Source organism: Homalodisca vitripennis, chromosome 8, assembly GCF_021130785.1.
Source record: "Homalodisca vitripennis isolate AUS2020 chromosome 8, UT_GWSS_2.1, whole genome shotgun sequence".
In the NCBI taxonomy this organism is placed as follows: domain Eukaryota; kingdom Metazoa; phylum Arthropoda; class Insecta; order Hemiptera; family Cicadellidae; genus Homalodisca; species Homalodisca vitripennis.
The window spans coordinates 65,033,095-65,055,706 of NC_060214.1; the positions used below are offsets into that span (position 1 = coordinate 65,033,095).

At 32.8% G+C, this 22,612-nt stretch overlaps 1 protein-coding gene across 2 annotated transcripts in view; it reads right to left on the bottom strand.

Moving 5' to 3' along the window:
* Positions 1-22,612, bottom strand: part of LOC124367648 (putative inorganic phosphate cotransporter) — a 90,427-nt gene that overhangs the window by 22,219 nt on the left and 45,596 nt on the right. Inside the window, exon 1 of one of the 2 annotated variants that reach the window (XM_046824637.1) lies at positions 5,744-6,317. The exons of the other annotated variant lie outside the window; for it this stretch is intronic. Within the exon in view, the coding sequence (XP_046680593.1) occupies positions 5,744-5,795 (52 nt within the window). The 5' untranslated portion in view covers positions 5,796-6,317. Of the gene's footprint in view, positions 1-5,743; positions 6,318-22,612 lie in introns of those variants that run through there. 2 annotated transcript variants of the gene reach the window in all.

Consider the following 22,612-nt stretch of genomic DNA (forward strand, 5'->3'; position numbering starts at 1 on the left):
AAGTTTATATTATATGTTTCATTACAAGCACATTTCCATAAACAAAACAAATAAGTACGCATTTACATAAAAAAATAATGAAGTTGTTATGATAGCTTTTGCGAACAGTTAAAATTTGCCAATTATATCTTAGCAAGTTTGCAACTACATACATGGAGCTGTACATGGTATTTGTTGCATACATTCTAGGGATAGTCTGGAACTGAAAGGAATAACCAAAGTTGATTAAATTATAATATAATGTTAGTTATAATTGTACATTCAGGCAATATGTGAGATAAAGGGTTAAATGACAACTTTTCTATGCTACAAGGTTCTAGGCACTTGTGTTGCACGTTTTCATTGATGTTGAACCTTCAAACACTTTCAGATTGTAACAATCAATGATCCCAACGTGATTTAATGTTTTTGTGACAAGCAATATTAACTTTGTGAACACCCCAATGCACGAGTTGCAATCTTGCAGATATTATCAAAGCACATGTTTAGTATCTAATGCCAGTTTAGGTAGGATTGCAGTGTTCCTGCAGAATCCTACTCTTGTTTCACAGAATATTTTGTAAGTAAATTTGTTGATAGTTGAATGATAGTCGATCTAGTCGATCTTATTAAAACTAAAATGTATATTACCAACCACTAATTAATATTTGAAATGTTTACCAATATTGAGGATAACTGTACATAATAAACTTTACATAAATAATGTCAAAAACCACTATAAACAAGAACATCACACTGAAAATCCCTGAATGATACTGCACCTGGCACATGATTGTGTTCATGCACCTTAACTTGTAATTGTCAAAATTTAAAATCATATATAGCAAAATCATGGCATAAGATGAACATTTTTGTTGGGAAATTTGTAATCCTTAGAAGAGTAGGTTGCTAATTCACTTATTTCACTGGAGACACATGGCAGCTAAATTAAGAAAAGGCAGAAATACATGATGACCAATCTCAAATAAATACTTCGAAATGTGTTGATAAGAGTTCATTTCATTCTTTCCCATAATAGCCTATGCCATTAGGTAACATCAATGCACATTCAACATTCATTATCAAGTTGGATAAGACAATATTGGATTTGTGATAAGGACTTCCTTTATTCAACATGAGTTGCAACTAAACTATTTGTATCTTCTTGTTTAAACTAAACTATCACTATTAAACCTGTTAATGATGGACTCTAAACATTTATGCAGGTCATCCAAAAGTCAGTGACCTCTCCTGACATTTCTAAGAGATTTGACCAATAGAAATAAATATTTGGGATTTTTAGGTTAATGAGATCTACTTTAATGCATATCAAAAAATGTACTCAACTTTCAACTGACAACCCCACAAATGTGACACTTCGGTGGAAAAGAAATAAAAAAGAAACATTTATCCATTCCAAGATGGTGGCAGTTAAATGGCAGAAAATGGGGTTTTCAGCTATTTAAAGTAAAGTAAAGTAAAGAATTTCTTATTTTACCAGGCGAAGTTAGGGCTAAGAAGCCCTCTCTAACACTTAACCTAGGGACCAACGGCTTAAAGGTGACTTCCGAACCACCACCAATGGCCGGGCAGGCGGGCCGCTTGCAAGGACAGGATCGCTCAGTGGTCACCTGTCCAAGCAGCAGCCACGCTCGGCGTTGCTTGATCTGGTTATCTTGCGATAACCGCCATACCCACTACACTGCGCCATTGGCAATCCTATTTGCATGAAATTTGGTTTGTGAGCTTTATACAGGTTAAGAATCACGTACCTGATACTAGTTTTACAAGGAACAAGGGGAAAAAGGAGAGACCCCCAGTAATTTTTTAACGGAACTGAATGGAAATCATTATCTGCGGTTTATTTGGGTCAAGAAGCACAATTTTCAATTCATGGTGATTCCCATTAACATTAAATTATTCATCACAAACGAAAATGTCATGTAAAAAACAATACCATAAAAATAAGTAAAGTGCTTCTCGACCTGAAAACCCCTCAGTTACCGATTTTCATTCAAGTCCAGAGAAAAATAACCGGAGGACGGACAACCCCTTTATCCCTTGTTTGATGCCGCCATCTAGTAAATGGATAGGTAATTTATAAAACTGACATCACGTACATGTTTCTTGGTCTGAAAAATCTCCACAACCAATTTTCTTGTAAATCCATTTCTAAATAGCTGAAAACTTCATTTCAATTCATTTTTAACATCTTGGGAACAGTGATATATAACGACTTCGGATTTGTACCAGAATGTTTCTTTTTTTACATACTTTCCAACAATGAGTCATATGGGGGGTTGCCATTTGAAAATTTAGAGTTTGGGTGTGTTCCCCCAGGGGAGCCATCCCCAAGATTTTTTGGTACGACAAAAAGTAAGTCTCATTAACCTACAAAGATGAATCATCTTGAATTGTGGACGCCTAATAGTTGTCTACTTAAACCTGCATTTCTGCAATACAATTTCCTACTTTGAATAAGTCCCAAGAGATAGTGAGCTATTATTAATAACAACCTCTACCAAAATTATTGGTTTTACAATCATTAAAAAAAATATTTTTCGCCTAAAGTATGAAATAACTGAACACCTTTGAATTAAATCTATATTGCTTGAAGTCTCTTCTAAAAAAAGTGTATCCTATTATTATAGTTGTATTCAAAAAGGCACATAACCCTTTCAATAAGCACATTCTGGTGTTAATAATATTGAAGATTGTGCATGTATTAGTTACTTACACGTAGTACCATATATTACATACTAAATTAAAAAAGACCACAGATACCTTTCAAATACCTATACTTTTATTCTGAGGCCTTTCAACAGTAAGACAGATTATTATCTCAGATACTTCAAGAAATCTATTGTTACAAATATATTTTACGCCCTAAAACATGTTTAGTAATGAGCACATACAAAAATTCAAGTTAACACATACAAAAATACTTGCGATATAAAACTTTCTCAAAAACATTGTTTTTGTGCTTTATATACTGTAATAAAGGTTATAAATTACTCCTACTATATTTATATACGCTACTATTGACTAAATAGATTCTGTAAACATATAATATTGTCGACATTTCATTGAAGGAGGAGCTCTTCTTATTGGAAAATACAATTTTCTATCATTTTATAAAAGAAAACTCACAATTATTCTCCAATAATTTTTATATTTTAACACGAGGCCTTTGACATCAAAGATGCCATTGTCAGGTGTGAATCAACAATTTAAACCAAATATCAGCTGAGAATTTTAAACAAATCTTTTATACATATACTAATATTTATTTTATTTTTCTTTTAACCATATAAATTTTGTATTAAGTTTTTCTCAACTGATATTTGTTTTAAATTGTTGATTCACACCCGACGCTGGCATTTTTTATGTCGAAAACCCTTCTGTTAAAATATAAAAATTATTGGAGAATTGTGAGTTTTCTTTTATAAAATATAATACTGTACCAATTGAAGATTTTATTAAAATAAAAGTTTATATTGGTTAAATAAATATAAACAAGGTAAGTATCTACACCATACTAAGTGTTTGGTAACAGGCTTTGCTAAGGTTGCACGCAAAATTTCAAATTTATACGGCTCATTTTATTTTCTAGATGTCCCAGATACACAGATATAAAATCACACAGAAAACCATTTCAACATTTTTTGACAGACAAAAGAAAAATTGTCTCTGCCTACACTGAATGATAGGCTTTAATGGCACCCAGCCAAATTCCTTGGTTAGACATGCACCATCATAGAACTCATTCTTGTTTATGCAGAAATGAAGTTTAACATTGTTTACTGCAGCGGACATCCTAGTGCGCTTTAGTTTTGTGCACTAGCAAAGATCACACAATATTAGAGCCGCAGTGAAGGTGTTAATGCAAAACTCATAGTGTACAGAGAAATATTTCAAAAGATATCTTGCCACATCATACATTCACATTTTTGTTCTGTAAGTTAAGTTCTAGGCCTATAGCAGTGTTCAAATAGTAAAAGAGCGATTAAGCTAACAAGTGTACTACAATGTAAGAGTACGGTGAAGTCTAGTTTATTGTCATTGACTTCAGTCTCATATATACAGTATTCTTTTTACTCTATGATTAAAAGTGTTACTCATTAAAATGTCATATGACTGTACACAGTTTATTCACAAATTTATTTATTCTGATATTTTCTTGTTGCCATTATAGTTATCCATAAGACCATATAATATTTGCTAAAGCTCAGCCAATTGCTATGATAGGTACCATTATCATCAAACTCAGTGTGTTGCTAATATATAAATTCATGCAAAATTTAAAGTCTATAAGTGAGTTCCTTTTCAAGATAATGTGCGGATCAGACAGACAGAAACCATTGTATTTTAATGAAAAATTTAACATGTTTTCCAGCCTGGGTTTTAGGCTGAACATTAGCAAATATTTTTACATTGGTCTTGAGGGTAACCATGATGGCAACAAGAATAAATAAATTTGTAAACAAACTTAGTACAATCATAAGACAACCTTTAAGGTGTGGCATACCATATATATATCTATACGTTTGGATTTGCGCTAAATGCACACCAGAATATTTTTTTTTGTTTATTGTGTACATTATAATTTTAAAAAAGTATTACAAACATGTTGAAATGTCTAAAGGTATTGATTTTGGACTTTCGAGAAACAGACTGGATTGTGTGTCATTCAAAAAATAAATTAATAACAAGTGCTAGTCCTTTACTCTTGTTTCGTCTGACAATACGTTGCACAGTATATGAATTTGTCCGTACAGCGCACCACGTAAAACGCTTCTAAGAAAAAGAACAAAAGTTTAACTTAGGCAAAAATTTAATTTTTTTAAATCTCTAAATATGTGCTAATTATTAAACCCAGGCCAAATTGTCATCAGTGCCGTAAGGGTTAACATGTGACACTTTGTGATCCATGTTTTAAGTAAAGAGAAAAATAATTGAGAGGAAGTGGAATATTTCAAGTCATTTACAAGATCTGATAACAGTACACTCTTGCTTTGTATTTCTCTCCCCAGTTCACAGGAACTTTTATTTGTTATATGAAAGACTGCTTTGAAAGTTTACTTAATTGAACAAAAATTAGAATGTATAATGTGGATATGTTAATAAAGATTCCATCTGTATGCTTTTAATTTTGCAATAAACTTAATTTCTACATAGAAATGAATTAATTCTATGATGGTGCAAGTCCAACCATTAGATTGCCTAAGCATGACTGAAGCCTCTGTTATAGCATACTGGCACATAAGGTTTAAACTTAAAATTTGGCACGCAAACTTAGCAAAGCCTGTTATGCTACATAGGCTATAGTGTGGTTTACTTGTACCTTGTTATTAGAGATATGTTGATATTTCATTTGGAATAAATTTCTACCTAGGCCTATTTATTTTAAAATTTGTTTAACATCTTATATATATTTTGTTTTATAAGATTCCAATATGTTAGAAGGATAAATTAAGAGATACTTCCGATGTCTAAAAATAATCAGATAAACTAATAAGCTACTTCTAACATTCAAAACTTCTGACGTTGGGAGCAAAAGGTTTAATAATTTATTGAATGTTATCGATTATAATAACCAATGACTTACAACAAAGTTCGCCCATAACCGAGGGACAATCTAGATATCAATATTTAAGAGCATCGTTAACCCACTATGTCAGCCTGGTGATTTTATGGATAGGTTAGTATAGATGAATACGTAAATAATTAGCCTATAACAAGTTTAAATTTTAAAAATACTTACGGCATCTTCCCGTGTAATCAACAAAGGGATTTAAACGGCTATAATCAACCATTGTTAATTCAAAAATGTAAATAATCCAAAATAATAATATATGTTACTAGCCTATAGTATGTGTCCTACAGGTTGTCAACATAGATAGCATAGCCTAATAAATTGATTATCTTTGTGACTAGGTATTTAGTGTGCTATTTGTCAAATGATAAAACCTAAATTATGGTTAAAACATAAAAACTGTATTTGTGGAGTTTGTCATGCAATTCTACTAAAGCGAAAAGGCACAAATTATACTTGGATTATACACGCCCACTCTAAAACAAGGTGTTCTGTATTTTTTCTTTGTTTAAAATAATTATAGCCTATTCTTTTTTTTATGAAAACAATCTGTAGCCAGCCTCTACTTTAAGAGCAATTCCCAACATTGATTATGAACATCGAAAACTGACGTAAAAATTAAACTTTTGAAGTTGAAAGTTAAATTAATACAATAAAGGTTGCATTCCTACCACAACCACAAAGAAATTAATCACTGACTAGTGAAGTGACGTTAGTTAAAGTAAACGTAAACAATTCCTCAATCAGCTGACTATGAGGAACGATCAGTCCATGCAGTACAAGTCTTGTGTTGGTTAATCTAAGGATATGGCCTTGAGAGCCAAGACCCATAGCAGAAGTTAAATTTCATTAAACAATATCATTAAAAAATCAACTGTTACTATAAAATAACTCATTTATAACAAATTTTTAGATCCAATGAAGTTGTGCTCTCAGATTGAAAACTAAGCGTGAATATACCTACTTGAAATATAATAACAAAGAATGTAATAATATGAAAATAATATATATGACAAATCCGGGTTCGAAATATACAGAGTGAGTCAGAAATATGGTAAAATATTTTAAGACGTGATTGTAGAGCTAAAAATAAGAAAAAAAAACAGTAGCAGTCGTGGGACTGCCGATAGAAGTGAAAACGGAACTATTAAGTTGAGAGTAATTAACAATACGTTATAGTAGCAGTACATCTGTAATTGTAAACGTGACGCGTTTTTAATTTTCCAATTTTAAAATCCACGAAAAAATATTATCAAATAACTAGAAATCTATTTTACCACGCTAGTAAGATAAATCTTATACCGTAATAACTCATTTCATGATAAAGAGGTTAAATATTAAAAACATAATTAAAATGAATAATGCTAAATTTTAAATACAAATATTCGTACAAATATTAATAAATACAAATATTCGTGCAAATATTAAAAATGTTTAAAAATATATTCGTTGTTTTCATTATTCATTTATCTGTATAAAAATATGTTGTAATTGCTCAATATTAATAGTTAGTTAAACATAGAATACAAGTGAGTAAACACCGAGTGAACAACAGCGAGTTGAACACCGTTGTAAATAATACAGTTATTGCTACGGATAAAGTATATAATTGCAATAAAAATTAAACCCACAATATTTTTAAAACTAATAAATTAGTTAAATTAACTTGGTTCTTTCGTAAAGGTATTTTTATTGCACAATAAACTAATTTATTGAGTTAATACGGTATCAGAGAGCCAATGCGCCAACTACAGTTCCGGCAGAAACGTTCACTCATCACTTCATACGCTACTACAGGCTAAACTAAACTTCCAATAAAAGAATGATAAATTACAAAAAAAATATTCATCTATTTTCACACATTTTTCTATCTGACAAATTTTGTCTGACCAAAAAATAAAAAAAAATCCTCGCTTACTACTTTTTTCTTGTCATTGTAAACGCTATGTAAAATGTAAACAATAATCAAAATTATTTCGAATTTTTTTTAATACTTAAAAATGTAACCAATAGATTGCCAATATTAAGAGCTTTAATTTGACGCATCTTACAGAATTGTACGACATTGGCTTCACTTTTAAATCACGAGAGGAAGCCGTAAAGGTCACTGATTTTCGCAGTCTGTTTTCATACTCCGCCGGGACAGTTTTAACACAGCGAGACTGACTTTTTCATGCAGGTTAGTAGTCCGCGGCCAAGTCTACGGTTAAAAAACACAGCGAGACTGACTTTTTCATGCAGGTTAGTATCATTAGCATGTCGGTGACGCGAAACGAGGATTTTACCCTCTACCAAAACGCTCAACGCGCCTAAAGAAGTTTTCACTTCAAAAATTCTATGTAAAGGTAGGTCTAGAATCGCTCCATTAATGAGTAATGGCTGGCGAAAGATTTTGCTTTGTTTTCAGTTCACCTGGTGAAATTAAGTGATTCTGAAATGTTTTGTTCCCATCTCTTCTGCTAGTTTTTATACAAGTGATACATGCCTTAATGATGTCTTATCGGGTGAGAACTTGTAAGAACATTTATTTCTCATTCACTGCCTTTGTGGATTGGGAAGGGACATTTCAAATATTGCCATTGCTTGATCAATGTGTATGGTTCGACTAAATAATTGTGGCTTCTGTAAGTTTATCACTAAGTAAAATACTAATATCAAATATCAATTTATTTACCTACTAAGTGTGTGAATCTTTGTTTCTTCAGCCATTGTTGCTTTCACAACTGATATAGCCTACTCATTATATTTCAAAATTAAAATTATCTTTGTAATTGCAAATGTTTAGTCAGAGTTAAACATTGTATATGGGTTTAGAAAGTCCATACAAGCCTTTAGATCGGTGCGCAGAAATTTTTGGCTTTAAGGTTGAGAGTCAGTGGATTAAGTCTTTAGGATTTGATGGAGAGTTTCTCTTGTATTCTGAATCACAATGGCGACTTAAGACAATTCTGGGATGGGTGGAGTAGGTGGCACACACCAGGGGCCTTAACTCTAGTTCGACGAGTATTGTACTATCCCTTATCCAGGCCCGTTTTACCGAATAGGCACGGTAGGCACGTGCCTAGGGCGCTAGGCAATTGGCATTTTGGGGGGGCGCAAAAAATGGAAAAACACATTGCCGTGGTTGTATCTGCACGCATAATCATCAAACGGACTTTTTCTAGGCTGTCTTGAGCTGATAAGTGAATTTGAATTGCAAGGGCTGTATGCTTTTTTTCCTCGGCATCCACTTAAAAAAAGTCACATTGAAAAGAGTTACAAAGAAAGATTAGAGAAAGCTAATGGTAAAACCTCTGAGCGACACAAGATGGTCTGCTAGGGTAGACGCTCTTCGAGCTTTAACAATAAGTCGACATGAATTAATAGATGCTCTTGAAGAGCTAAATAAATCCGTTACTCAGACACTATAAACACAATGCACAGCCGCTGAGTTTCTAAAAACACTTGAGAATTTCTAAACCACATTATTAACTGTGATCTGGGACGAAATTCTCGAGACAGTTGATAAAACAAGTAACAAGTTTGACTCTTCAAAATCAAGATTTTGGTTCTACAAAGGAACTTGAAACACTATCCTCGTTTATGAGGGAAAATAGAGATTTATTTGATGATGTCGAGTCCAAAGCATTGAAACTTGCAGAAAAAGAAGAAGCTGTATATGACAAAGTAAGAAAAAGAAAGCTATTGCCCGATGAAAAGGACAGAAGCGTGGAAGAAACTTCTCCGCGAGAAAGATTTCGCACTGGGGTGTTTATTGTCATTGTTGACAACATAGCTTCGCAGCTCAACAGAAGAAGGGAGGTCAATAAAATCTTGACACAAGATTTAAGATCTTACAAAATCTAGAAGAGAAAAATTCCAAAGGGGTGGCTTGTGAAGCTAAACTGTTAAGAAAAGTATACAAGAACGATATTGATTGACAAGGCTTTGCCCAGGAATGTAACCATTTCAAACAACGCATTGTCTTGGAGAACCTTTCTAAGATCAAAGATATGTACGCCTACATAAAATCAAACGGATTGGAGAAAATATTCTCCAATTTGGAGGTCGCTCTCAGGGCTGGTGGGGGGGCGTAGTCAGCTGGCAAGGGGTATAAAAAGGGGCGCAACTCTTCGTTGTGCCTAGAGCGCTGGCAGGGTGTAAAACGGGCCTGCCCTTATCCCTCCTGGGTCCGATGGCATACCTTCGGAGATGGTGTTTTATTTATCAGATTTTTGTTTCTAAGAAATATCGCCGCGAACTTCAAGGTCGAGTTGGGATCGAAGAAGGCAGGTTTACTTGAGTCTGGATTAAATAACGAAACTTTCTTTGAAAAGTCTCTGGAAATGTGTTTATTTCTCATTCCTAGTCGTTATTACAGTTTTCTTCTCGGTACAGCGACTTTTTGAAAGTTTATATAGCTTGATCGCTTTCTATGATTCGTCGATTACTTAGACTGCTTAAAGTTGTGGATACAGGCCCTATAGCTTCTTCCGCTTTACTGTAAACGGTAGACTTCAAATACCTGTGATACATGGAAAAGAGCATAAAAGGTACAAAGGAATAGAAGCACAACTTAGTAGAATGATTGAGTTACAGAAGAATTTAGAATCAGGAGAGTGGAAGAACCAGGGCAATGTCCTGAAGTATATAGACTGATGTAAGTTATTTTTTGGGTAAGAATATTTGGAGTAAGTAGAAACAGACTTTTCGAATGTGACTAGTTTTAGAAAGGAGGAGGAGGGAAAGGAGACTAAGGGGAAGCCGAAATTAAGACGATATAAAATTATTCCAATCATCCCATCCAATGGCGAAGGGTACTTCTTAGCCCTGAAGGGGAGTTTACCCCAGCGCACTGTAAACATCCCCGGTACCACTATCAAGATCAAAAGTATGATATTGAATCCCATGTACACTAGTTAATATGTCTGTATACAGTTTTTCGTAGAAACGGAAAAGCGTGGTATATCAAAATATTATTTGTTTGTATAACATACCTAATGATAAAATATATAATGATGTTCAACGTAGGCATAATCATAAATATAAACGCATTATTGTTGATCTGTGAAGTGCAGATGGAAAATATGTGTTTGACTGACTCGCGTTGATGTAGACAAAATTATGTAGGAAAACAAGTTAAGACTTATAAAAAGAGACTGATAAAAAGGAATAAATAAAATAAAAAATATATATTGTCCAAGCAGAGCAAGTAATTCAATGTTTATATATAACGAGAATCATTCATAAATTATTATTCTGCAAAATGGATTCAGAACTTTTATTAAGATGACATATTGACATATCCAGCGTCAAAAATACCAAACAAATTCACTACCACAATTACTAGCCTACTACTTTTTATCTATACATCCACTTATACTGTATCGACGCACAAACATGTTAACTAACTTTAACATTATAAATAATTTTTATCAGTACCAGCGAACCTGTATAGTATATTGAACCCCTGCCCATTATACTCTTTGATAAAATCTTCACACACACACACACACCAGTCGGCCTATAAGGGCGAGCAGAATGTTTAACAGGAAATATGACTTTCATTACAGATCAATGTTATAGCTTATTATGTTAAAAAAAAAAAACAGTAGCAGTCGTGGGACTGCCGATAGAAGTGAAAACGGAACTATTAAGTTGAGAGTAATTAACAATACGTTATAGTAGCAGTACATCTGTAATTGTAAATGTGACGCGTTTTTAATTTTCCAATTTTAAAATCCACGAAAAAATATTATCAAATAACTAGAAATCTATTTTACCACGCTAGTAAGATAAATCTTATACCGTAATAATACTCATTTCATGATGAAGAGGTTAAATATTAAAAACATAATTAAAATGAATAATGCTAAATTTTAAATACAAATATTAAAAATGTTTAAAAATATATTCGTTGTTTTCATTATTCATTTATCTGTATAAAAATATGTTGTAATTGCTCAATATTAATAGTTAGTTAAACATAGAATACAAGTGAGTAAACACCGAGTGAACAACAGTGAGTTGAACACCGTTGTAAATAATACAGTTATTGCTACGGATAAAGTATATAATTGCAATAACAATTGAACCCACAATATTTTTAAAACTAATAAATTAGTTAAATTAACTTGGTTCCTTCGTAAAGGTATTTTTATTGCACAATAAACTAATTTATTGAGTTAATACGGTATCAGTGAGCCAATGCGCCAACTACAGTTCCGGCAGAAACGTTCACTCATCACTTCATACGCTACTACAGGCTAAACTAAACTTCCAATAAAAAAATGATAAATTACAAAAAAAATATTCATCTATTTTCACACAACTTTCTCGCTGACAAATTTTGTCTGACCAAAAAATAAAAAAAATCCTCGCTTACTACTTTTTTCTTGTCATTGTAAACGCTATGTAAAATGTAAACAATATTCAAAATTATTTCGAAATTTTTTTAATATTTAAAAATGTAACCAATAGATTTCCAATATTAAGAGCTTTAATTTGACGCATCTTACAGAATTGTACGACATTGGCTTCACTTTTAAATCGCGAGAGGAAGCCGTAAAGGTCACTGATTTTCGCAGTCTGTTTTCATACTCCGCCGGTACAGTTTTAACACAGCGAGACTGACTTTTTCATGCAGGTTAGTATCATTAGCATGTCGGTGACGCGAACCGAGGATTTTACCCTCTACCAAAACGCTCAACGCGCCTAAAGAAGTTTTCACTTCAAAAATTATTAAAATTAAATATAACCTTGAAGTTATGCAAATTACTTAAAAATGTATTAAATTTTAATCTTAAATTATAATTTTATTATTTATACAACTTTATTTAAACTTGTTCACTGTGCAGAATTTTGTGCACAATAAATATTGTTTCAGCTTTCTTTTGAATGGTTTGATAATTGTAACATGCCCAAACTTAAGTAGGATGTTTGTAGAAAACTAACATTAGTATTAGCTAACCACATGCATATAACCATATCTAGCCATATTATTGTAAACATATCTTTATATGGTTCAATTTAGTGTACAAGGGCTTTTAAGGATTAGTACTCTTATTGTGTAATAGTTCTACTAATGTTCCAAGAAATTCCTTTTCTGTCTTATTGTTTTCTTCCTGAAATACAGAATATTATTGACAATGTCACTTTTTTAATGGGAGAGTTTGATCTAATTTTACCTCGTTCTAACCATTCTACTAGGATATTAGTAAATCTGCTACAGTAACAAAAACATAAGAGAACAGTCCATACAGTTTTAGGTAGACGGCATTAACAAAAATGGACTGTTCCAAGCAGAATTTGAACCAACGCTATCTGTTTAACAATTTAGATAGTGCGGCATGTAGCTGTGCGACGGTGGTAAAAACAAAAGAAAGAAATTTAAAATAGACAGACTTTAAAGCCATTTACAGCTGCCTCTATAGACTTTACCTCTAAAATGAAGACATTTTTCATTTCGTTTCGGTTAACTTGCAATCTATGGTACGAAATAAGAATCGAATTAGTTCCAAGAAGATGCCTCTAAAATACTAAAAAAATAAATATATTTTTTTGACTAAACACTGTAATAGAAAAAATGAACTATGAATGAATTACTGATTAACTTACGTTTCCGTGTTGTTGAGGCGTGCTCCAAGAACTGTTTGAAAATAACTACATTAAACAACACCATCTTCAACCTTCAACGTGAAACACTGCTTCGGTACGGGAAAGAGCAACTTACAGCGATTGACGGAGACTGACTTATAACTGTCCGGCAGGCTTTCGATATTGTTTGAGGAAACGTCATCGGTTTGATAACGGGCCTGCTGTGGATCTCTGCCACCATGGATCGTCAGAAGAGAGGGCAGTGTTTTGAGCGATAAAGCGAAGAATTTATCTCTAAAAGTAAACACAAGTAGCTCACCGAGATAGTAACAACAAAGGACTCGTCCTAGAATGCCTTGGGTTTGTTGATCTCTGCAGTATTTAGTTTTACCAACAAGTATATTTAATTGCCTGGGATAAAATTGAAACGGTTTTAGTGTATAAGGTATAAAACATACCTGCAGTGTTGTCAACAAATCTTCAGAGGTAAAGATGGAGCTGTTCTAATTTATGCTATAGTGACCAAATAGCTAAATCGTCTAATGGTCTGATGCATACCATAACTGAAAATGCCAATGACTGCCACCATTCTTGCCTAAGCAAATCATCAAACCTTACTTAATACAGGTAATTATTTTGCATGAAGTCTTACAGCAATCGCGGAATTAAATTTTACGTTCCCCCGCAATCCGTAGAATTGCCGCTTTCTCCAAAACTCCCTTTCTCTGAAACATTCGGAATTTCCTAGAATGGCGTATCATATAGTGTCAACATCTCGTAACGCCGCTACCCGATGTGAAATCGTGATGGGAGTCAACAGAAAATATACATTACCGCACTTTAGAGCGGTACCAGTATAATTGTGATGAGCACAGGAGATTTAGAGCGAGGAGCAGAGGACCGTAATATATGTATTACGGAGATATCTATTTTCAGTTGCGTGTTTTCGGTAAACTAGTCAAGTTGTGTGTTCAAATTGTGAGAAGTTTCTGCGTCTATGTGTGATTTTAGGTTTTTTGTGTGTGCAACACAGCTAAAGTAGTAAGATGATTTGTAAAATAAAATGTTTGATCTTTGGGGTTTTTATAAAGACTTTTCAAAACTGTTTGTGTTTTCACATTTTTTAGTTTTCCGTTTTAGTTTTTAGAAGATAAACAATATTTTATCTCCATTCAAGTTTTTTTTAACTTATAACAAACATTTCAATTTTTATGAGTATATTAAAATACATTTTTACAAACACATTTTAACAATACAAATCACCACTTATGTTAGGACGCTCTGTGCCCTAGGATAAAAATTGCTTCCTTTTACGTTGAGTTATTTTTAGTCATGTATAGTCTCATAATTTTCACCTTACATCTTTTATTTTTGCTAAATAACTTGATCTACATGCGACGATAATTTAAATTATTCTGCCGTATTTTCTGGTACAGTAAAAAAGGCTGTACACCATTCACTTATGCACCATTGCACTTATATTTAATATGATAATGACAAATGAATGTTATTTAGCCTTCAAGGCAACCTCCCGGCTTCCAAAACAAATAATTTTGTTTCAGGAACCTCGAGCAACTTCTACCGTTTTGCACAAACTGGCGACTGGCTAAACTAAAAACCGAAAAAAGTGTTATAGGTGGTTTATACTTCTAACTCGCATACGAGTATAGACGACGAAATACGAAGAATGTGAACTTGCGCTGTAGACCGCCTGTATTGCTCTGACAGGTCAAGGTCAAGTTTTGAAACAAAATTCAGCTGATATTTGTTCATGATATTACACATGTGTTAGTTTTCAAAGTTGACCTTGACCCGTCAATTCTACTGGAGTATACTACATTCTTGCCGAAATGCACATCTGAAAATTACATTTAGTAGGCTATAAGAAGAAAGAAGAAGGTCCGCGAACAAAAACAAGGACCAGTAAACAAAGTTCGCTAGTGTTTGGTCCCGTAAATTGTAATACTAGGCCTTGCAGTAGGATCGTGCTTTAATCAGTTATGTCTTATTTCTCTTTTTTGTGAATGGTAGTATTATGAAGAACAAAAAAAGATTATACCTAAATCTAATCATACAGACTACTTATACTTGTCCGTCTGACATACAAATATATTAAGTATAATTATATAGGTTTTGTTGACTACACTTAGTGATAAACGATTCATTATCTTAAGTGAAAAGTACCAGACTTCAGCGAGCAAAGTTGGCTGTTGTGCTTGTTGAACTCGTTTTCTGATTAACATTACGCTGTTACTTTCTGATAAATGATTGCAATTTACAATACTTAACCAAATAATTTGCATTCTTGACACTCAAACTGTTTTTGTAATTAATTGATGACGTCCATACTTATAATAAGTGAATAAATTATGCACTTAAGAGTCTATGCCTAATTACGTACATACGTTGATCCAACGTGACTTATGCTACCGTTATATTAATGCTGGGATTTTGCCAATATATCGTGTTTATTCTACTGAATTTGAACTCGAGCCAGATTGTTTACACAATTATTAACCTTGATATTGTTAATGTGTGCGGAATTCCATGTGCATACTATTAAGTACGATCGTAGTAAGGTTTGCTTACAGTAAACTGTTGTGAACTATTGTTTACGAGTATTGGCAAACCATAGTGCGTGAATTTCGAAAATTATGACTAATACTAAAATTTCTAAGAAAAAAACTATAGGATTTATTGCGATCAGCAATTTTGACACAATTTATAATCCTTTTGATGCAAACCCTAATCGTAAATAATCGTAGTCGTTGGTGGCAATTCCAGGATTAAGACAGTTCACTAATTACTGAGATAGTATCATTACAATAGGCCGTGGGATAAAATTGTCCTAAATTTCACATCAACTAAAATCAATATTACTTTAAATTAAATATATGGTATAAATATATCTTTTAGTAATACAACTAATATTACATACAGTAGTAGCCAATTGGGTTTAAAGCAAAATTGTACATTTTTAAAGTGTATATTTTACTATAATTAGGGCTTTGGTAGCAACATTATTTGGAAGTATCATTTGTAATTATTTTATAAATCCGTATATACATCTTTTTAAGGCAATATTAAATGCTGGTTAATAAAAGAGATGCACCACCCAAATTATTTTTTGAATCTCATAAAACCCTTCTTGTCCGTATTTATGCATACTTTCCATAATTTCTTCTGCAACTGCAAATAATTAAAATACTTAATATTCATTATGGGAATACAGTGAGTAAATTTAATCCTTTTCATTCACTAAAAGAGTGCAACCTTTTACATGCACATTTTAGTCAACTTTTCTTAACAGTTAAATCATTTATCTACTTATAAGAAGCGTTCGAGAACAAATAGTTGTCTCATCAGTGTCAAATAGGTTTGTTCTGTTATCACTGCCGAGTAAAGGTGGGCCTGGCATTGGACCTTGCCCTCCCCCCCTCATTCACCCATCCTCCACCATTATTGGTATTTACTTTTCGGTCTTTTGTGTAGAACTATTGTGTCCATTAGTTGTTGTTTTTAATACTACTCCAAATATATACTTTGCAAATAAATAATTTTACATTGTCCTTGGCATCTTTAATCTGAATGGTGATTTTCTATTATAATAGTAAATATTACTGTTGATTGATAAACTTCTTGTAGTCGTTTATTCATGAATAGTGTGCGTGTGTGTGAGCGAGCGTAAGTGCACAATTATAATGTTTCATAGAAAGCGTGGAAGTGATTGGGGCTTAGGTCAGGGTTTTCTGCCAATGTAAACGCATTTTATAGGTTACTTCATTATCATTTTTTCTGCCTTTGAACTTATTCATAATATTTCCGAAGTTTATCTATGATGAATGTACGATCGAGTTAATCGGCTTAAAACCATATACCGTGTTGTAATAAATCTCATTTTTATTATTTGAATGTATTTACAACTCTGTATTTTAATTTTACTGGAGGAGTTTTAAACATTTATAAATAGTCATTCGTGTATGTAATATGGAAACAACTATGATGAAATTCAAGAATTCGTTAGATTAATATTTAAGACTTATACAGCTGAGCGTGTTTGCTCACAGGCCATACCTTAATTTCATTTCTCAAGAGAACAAATACTCGTATAGATGAAATTTATTTCATATATAGCCCTATGTAAATAGAATGACATAAATGAAAATACAATGACAGTGAGTGGATACGTGTACAACTGTATTACTATTTACTCAGTATTCATATTTTCCCATCCTAATTTAGTGTGCAAAATCGCCACCAACTTATGAACTTCTCGTTTTACTACCGTTTCCCGCTAAACTATCCTAAAGCCTCAGTATAGGTTTCATATTACGACGTCCCTTTAGGACGTTTATAGCACAGTACAACAGTGGCCTTGTTTAGTGTAATTTGAGCTGTATATTGGTAATGAAGATAAAACTATCACTAAATACTGACTGTAGCTCAAGTTGAAAGCTTTGCAGCAGTACGATATGATACAAAGTGTGTTACTATAGTACTAACACTGAGGTTTTGTAACTGAACACATTATCGTGTTTGTAAAATGCTGCTCTATCGGTAAGGTTTAACATGAGCAAATAAGATACGTGTGAAAAACACTGCATTGCACAGTAGGGTATTCAATTCAACAAAATACTATTGTCTCGTAAACAAAAACTGATGGCAATGGTAAAAGTCCAATTCTTTAGAAATATGGTGGCACGTTTAAACATAATTGTACTTTGCTTTTTACAATTTCTCCTAAAACACCATTTAACTTTACTGAACGTTACTATAAATCAAAATGATCTCGGTCTATTTACTCGTTGACGTTTAGATTGAATTCTTACAAAATATGACGCAACAATGGAGGTGGTGTCAGCTTATTATTGTTGTGCCTAAAAATGTTGAAATGCCACAATGTTGCACATTTGTGTTTTAGAACAAACTTTAGCTAATGATCTAAAACCTATCACGGTTGTTATCGTGTATGGCTTAGATCTTATCTTATACTTTTCGAACTTTTGTGCTTAAGCTATCTCTGCAATAATTGACACACCAGAATACTGCATAAGAACAACTTCAGGCTATTTAAAAGTCCCACAATAATTAACTGTTACTGTTCAACGCAAATCTGAAACGTTAAATAATCGCTTTAAAAAACTGTAAAGTTAGTTTTCGCAAACTTTTAATCGTCACAATTAAAATTATGTAATACAAATTATGTCATATAAATGCAGAATATTAAGTTACCCACATCTTAAGTTTTTTTGCACCTTGAAACATAAGAGAAATGACACCTTGGAGCTGTGAACCGAAGAAAGGAGTTAGAAACTAGCAAGGATGTCTAGAGATTAAAGTAAAGAATGATCTGAACTTTAGATAAAAAGAATTAATAATGTTAAAATAATAAATAAAATCTACTCAAGAATGTAATCTGTAAACGAATGAAGTATTGGAATCAAGGTTTCATAATTAACACTCTGACGTCGATTATTACACCTGGCCTTAGTTTCCAGCCAACGCTATTTGCTCAATGAGGTGACACCTAATTGTAATTATTCGTTACCAAACCTCTAACTCATCGAGTTTGATCATTACACATACCGACAGAGTTTGTACTTTTCTAATTTATTTATATCTGAAAACTTTAAATAAGCCTACGTAATGCCAAAGATTACTATTTTCGCCTTTGGCAAATCATCTTTATGATCTTATATCATAGCGAATGCACTTATATATTTGCTTCAGGATGGAACCTTTACATTAATCATACCGAAGGGCCCGTGACAACACGTTCGAGGGCTTTGGATTTTGAGCCTGAACAAATTAGTGCATGTTGGAGAATCAAACTCACCCCCTCGAAACAAAGGATAGTTGGTTTGTCATATCATATCCTGGATACGTCACTGCAAAAGTATCATTGGATTTTCCATAGAATAACTTCGGCTAAAACACACAGAAGACTAAGTAAAAATTCGTTATTTGTACTAATAGTTTAATCCCAAATTCAAGACAGTCATAAACTACAGTTTCCTTGGAAGGATATACCATCTTAGAGAAAACACAAACTTGTTAAACACCAAAAACCGACACTATTTAATATACTACAACTTATAATATAGGCCTACAGGTTGAATAAATTGCTCTACCCTGTATGCGGAAATTCGTAATAAAAATAGGCAATCAAAAACCGGAATGAATTTTACGCTGTGACAAAAAACAGATTTTAAAGGTCACAACCTTGGTCAGGCAAGACGGTTTATTGCATGAAATAATTTGAGCCAAGCATAATTAATTATAACGTTGCCAAATTTGCTTTTACTTAAAACAGCTCAATGCCTAGTTAGGACATATCCTAAAGCCAAAAGACACCCTAACCACAGTTCGAACAATTTGGAGTTTCACATTTGACACTTATTCACCCTTTTTTATTTAAATCCTTAGTTCATCCATGACTTAAAAACTCTGTGGGACCCCACAATTCAGGTACTTTAGAATGCACCTCTGCTGTTGGATAATAGTTTACAGTCCTTGCACAATAGACCATTATTAAACGATTGGCGGAACGGAGATAAAAACACCATGACCTTCACGCGCTCATTCTAATAATTATGGCAACAAGTGACCAGCGCGACACGATGTGTTGCGTCCTTCCGTTCCGGTTGTTACTCTGCCGTCAAACACGTACAGTCATTTCTTGTAGGTTTGCAGTTCCGTGATCATGGCATTGTTATTTTTGAAAACGGCAATGATGTTATTTATAAAACGTCTCAGAAAATCTCTGTTTTGTCCCAATCCCCATTCACAGCCCAAAGGAGTACATATACTTTGCATCCTCATACAAGGATCGTTACAGAATTGGAAGCCGGACCACGCTCCCTTATTGGTGAAACCAATATCCAAAACTGGCGCTCAGTTTTAATTCATCGTGTTTTATTAGTTCTGCCTTAGTTATAGCTATAGTATAATTCTGAAATTTTCATGGCATGACGATAAGAAGTCCTATTAGACAATAGTTTGCTTTTAATTTGAATAAATTATTATTCTAAATTATTATACTAGAATATTAGTAACAACATTTTTACTATTGATAAGTATCAAATAGTCCTTCAGAAAAGAAGGTCTTTTTATTTGGTCAGGTGGTTTCTTTAGCGGGAAAATTGTTACAAAATGCCTGAATAGAAAATTTTTCATTCATCAATTTTTTAGTTTAGTCATACTGTGTATTTTACAAGTGGTTACAATTGAGGTAGAGAGTAGGCCGCATGAAGTCTGTACGTAAATAATAAACCGTTATCAAACTACCCCCTTGAGTCTTTTGAAGTGAATTCATATTCTTATTTAGATTTGTCAGTTAAAGTGAAAATAAAATCTGTAAATGCTTATTTTATAACTATAGTAGTAAATTGTGATTTAATTTAAATATCGGTATCATAAAAAACCTGTTGGGGATTAAATAATATCACAGTTATAATGTTTTATATGTACATGTTGTATGTTGTAATCCAAACATAAATATACATGGTTTACAGAGATGTATGAAGCACAGAAAAGATTTCAAATACACTGAAATGTGTTAAAAATTGTAAAATTGTTCTTAGTTATTGTTTACATCAAATATGCAAAATACACCACAACCAGTATAATATTACTATCTAGTTTTTAACAGGCTAAACTACATAAACGAAAGATTATTTTCTACTGCAGGTTTTGCCACCAATGATCGTAGATTGAAGCCAAAAAGCTCAATCATATTTTGTTTGTACACAACATGAAATAAACATTCATTGTTGCCTTTATTGTTTACAAATGTATTTATTAATCAAATATTTGTACAAAAATATACATTTTTCAAGTTTGAAACTTTTGAATTAATTATTCCAAAATATACACATTCATGTTAGAGTTCTACAATGAATACTTGTATATGAATACGAATACAGCCCTTGAATATTTCATTTGAATACTATTAGTCCAAGCGAATGAATACTGTAGGTTTGAATTCGGTTCTTCCAAAGAAATCGTATTCAATTAAAAAGTATTCGAATTAATTTTGAGGTATTCGAATATGTGAATACTCGGGCTGTATTCGAATACTATTCGATTCTGTATTCGGTTCTCCCATCACTAGTTAATGTAATAATTTGCGGTAGTGAAGCCCGACGCTTCGTTTGACTAGGCTTCACATTCCGCTCGCCCCGGCTATTTTATGGTCTGCGGGATCTATTGTTCGTTCGAGAGTTCAAATCTGTGTCAATATCGAGCGTATTGTGTATATTTACCCAAGAAATCTACACAGATAAGACATTAAATTGACGTGGTTTGGTAGTTATATGGATTTAATAGGTACCAACAGTGTAACACTTATCCCAACATTAATTTAATTTCCCGGTCCTCTCAGAATCAAGGATTCCATCTTCAGGCAACTTCACAAATGGAATCTTCGATTCTGAAAGGCCTCGTAAAATTAAATTAATATTGGAATATGTGTTATAATTCACTAGTGGTACCTTTAAAATGAGAATATTTCCAATGCCCCAAGAATCTTCAGTTAAAAGTATGTTTTATTTCATTCCTAATTTTCTTATTTCGACCTAAGAGAGATTATAAGAAGCTCAGTGATGATGTTATAGATTTTTTAGCTAGACTAAGGACAGTGTGAAGATTTCGGGAAATTTGACTTCATTGGAGGACTTCGTAGAGGGATGTTTATTCTAAGCAATCATAAAATATATGCAGTTTTGTTGGTTTTTCATAAAAGATTATTTACAATAAACAAATTACCTTATTGAAAAGCTTGTCATTCGATCTGGAGTATCACATTATTTACGTACGTAGGCTGCCGGTAGACGGCACTGGTGACAAGCACAATGTTTGTGAAAACTCTTAATACGAAATGGAATTTGTTTGGTTTTTGTTGAATTTTAAATTTATTAGGTATTTACTGAAGATTTTAAAGTCTTTGAGGCAGCTACCTACAAAATGTGCAAAGTCAACAACACTGGTAGCCCTGCGACTAGAGCCTATATAGTTTTAAAAGTCGATTTTCAATATCGGAAGGACAAAATGAAATTTGTGCATACAAATAAAAATCTATTTAGAGATCAAACACCATGCGCTTTGCTGCGATGAGAATTTAACGATTAAATTTAAACATTTGCAATGACGTAAATTTAATAAAATTAGAAGTGGAAGAAATCGTTCACTCAATTTGAACAACTCTCTTATACTTAAGCCATAACACACTAGGGCTGTTGGTTGTTGATTTGTTGATCCTCAAGTATATTTTCAGAACTCGTCCACTAAATAGATTTGGACATCAATAAGCTTTTCTATTCTTAATATGCCTTTCACACTGTAGCATTTTTATATTAGCTTAACACTCCACATACCATATAATTTACAGATTTGATAAATACATTGCTGGAAAGATTCTTGTTTTCAGTAAAATGAATTATTGGGCTTTACACAGTAGTTTAG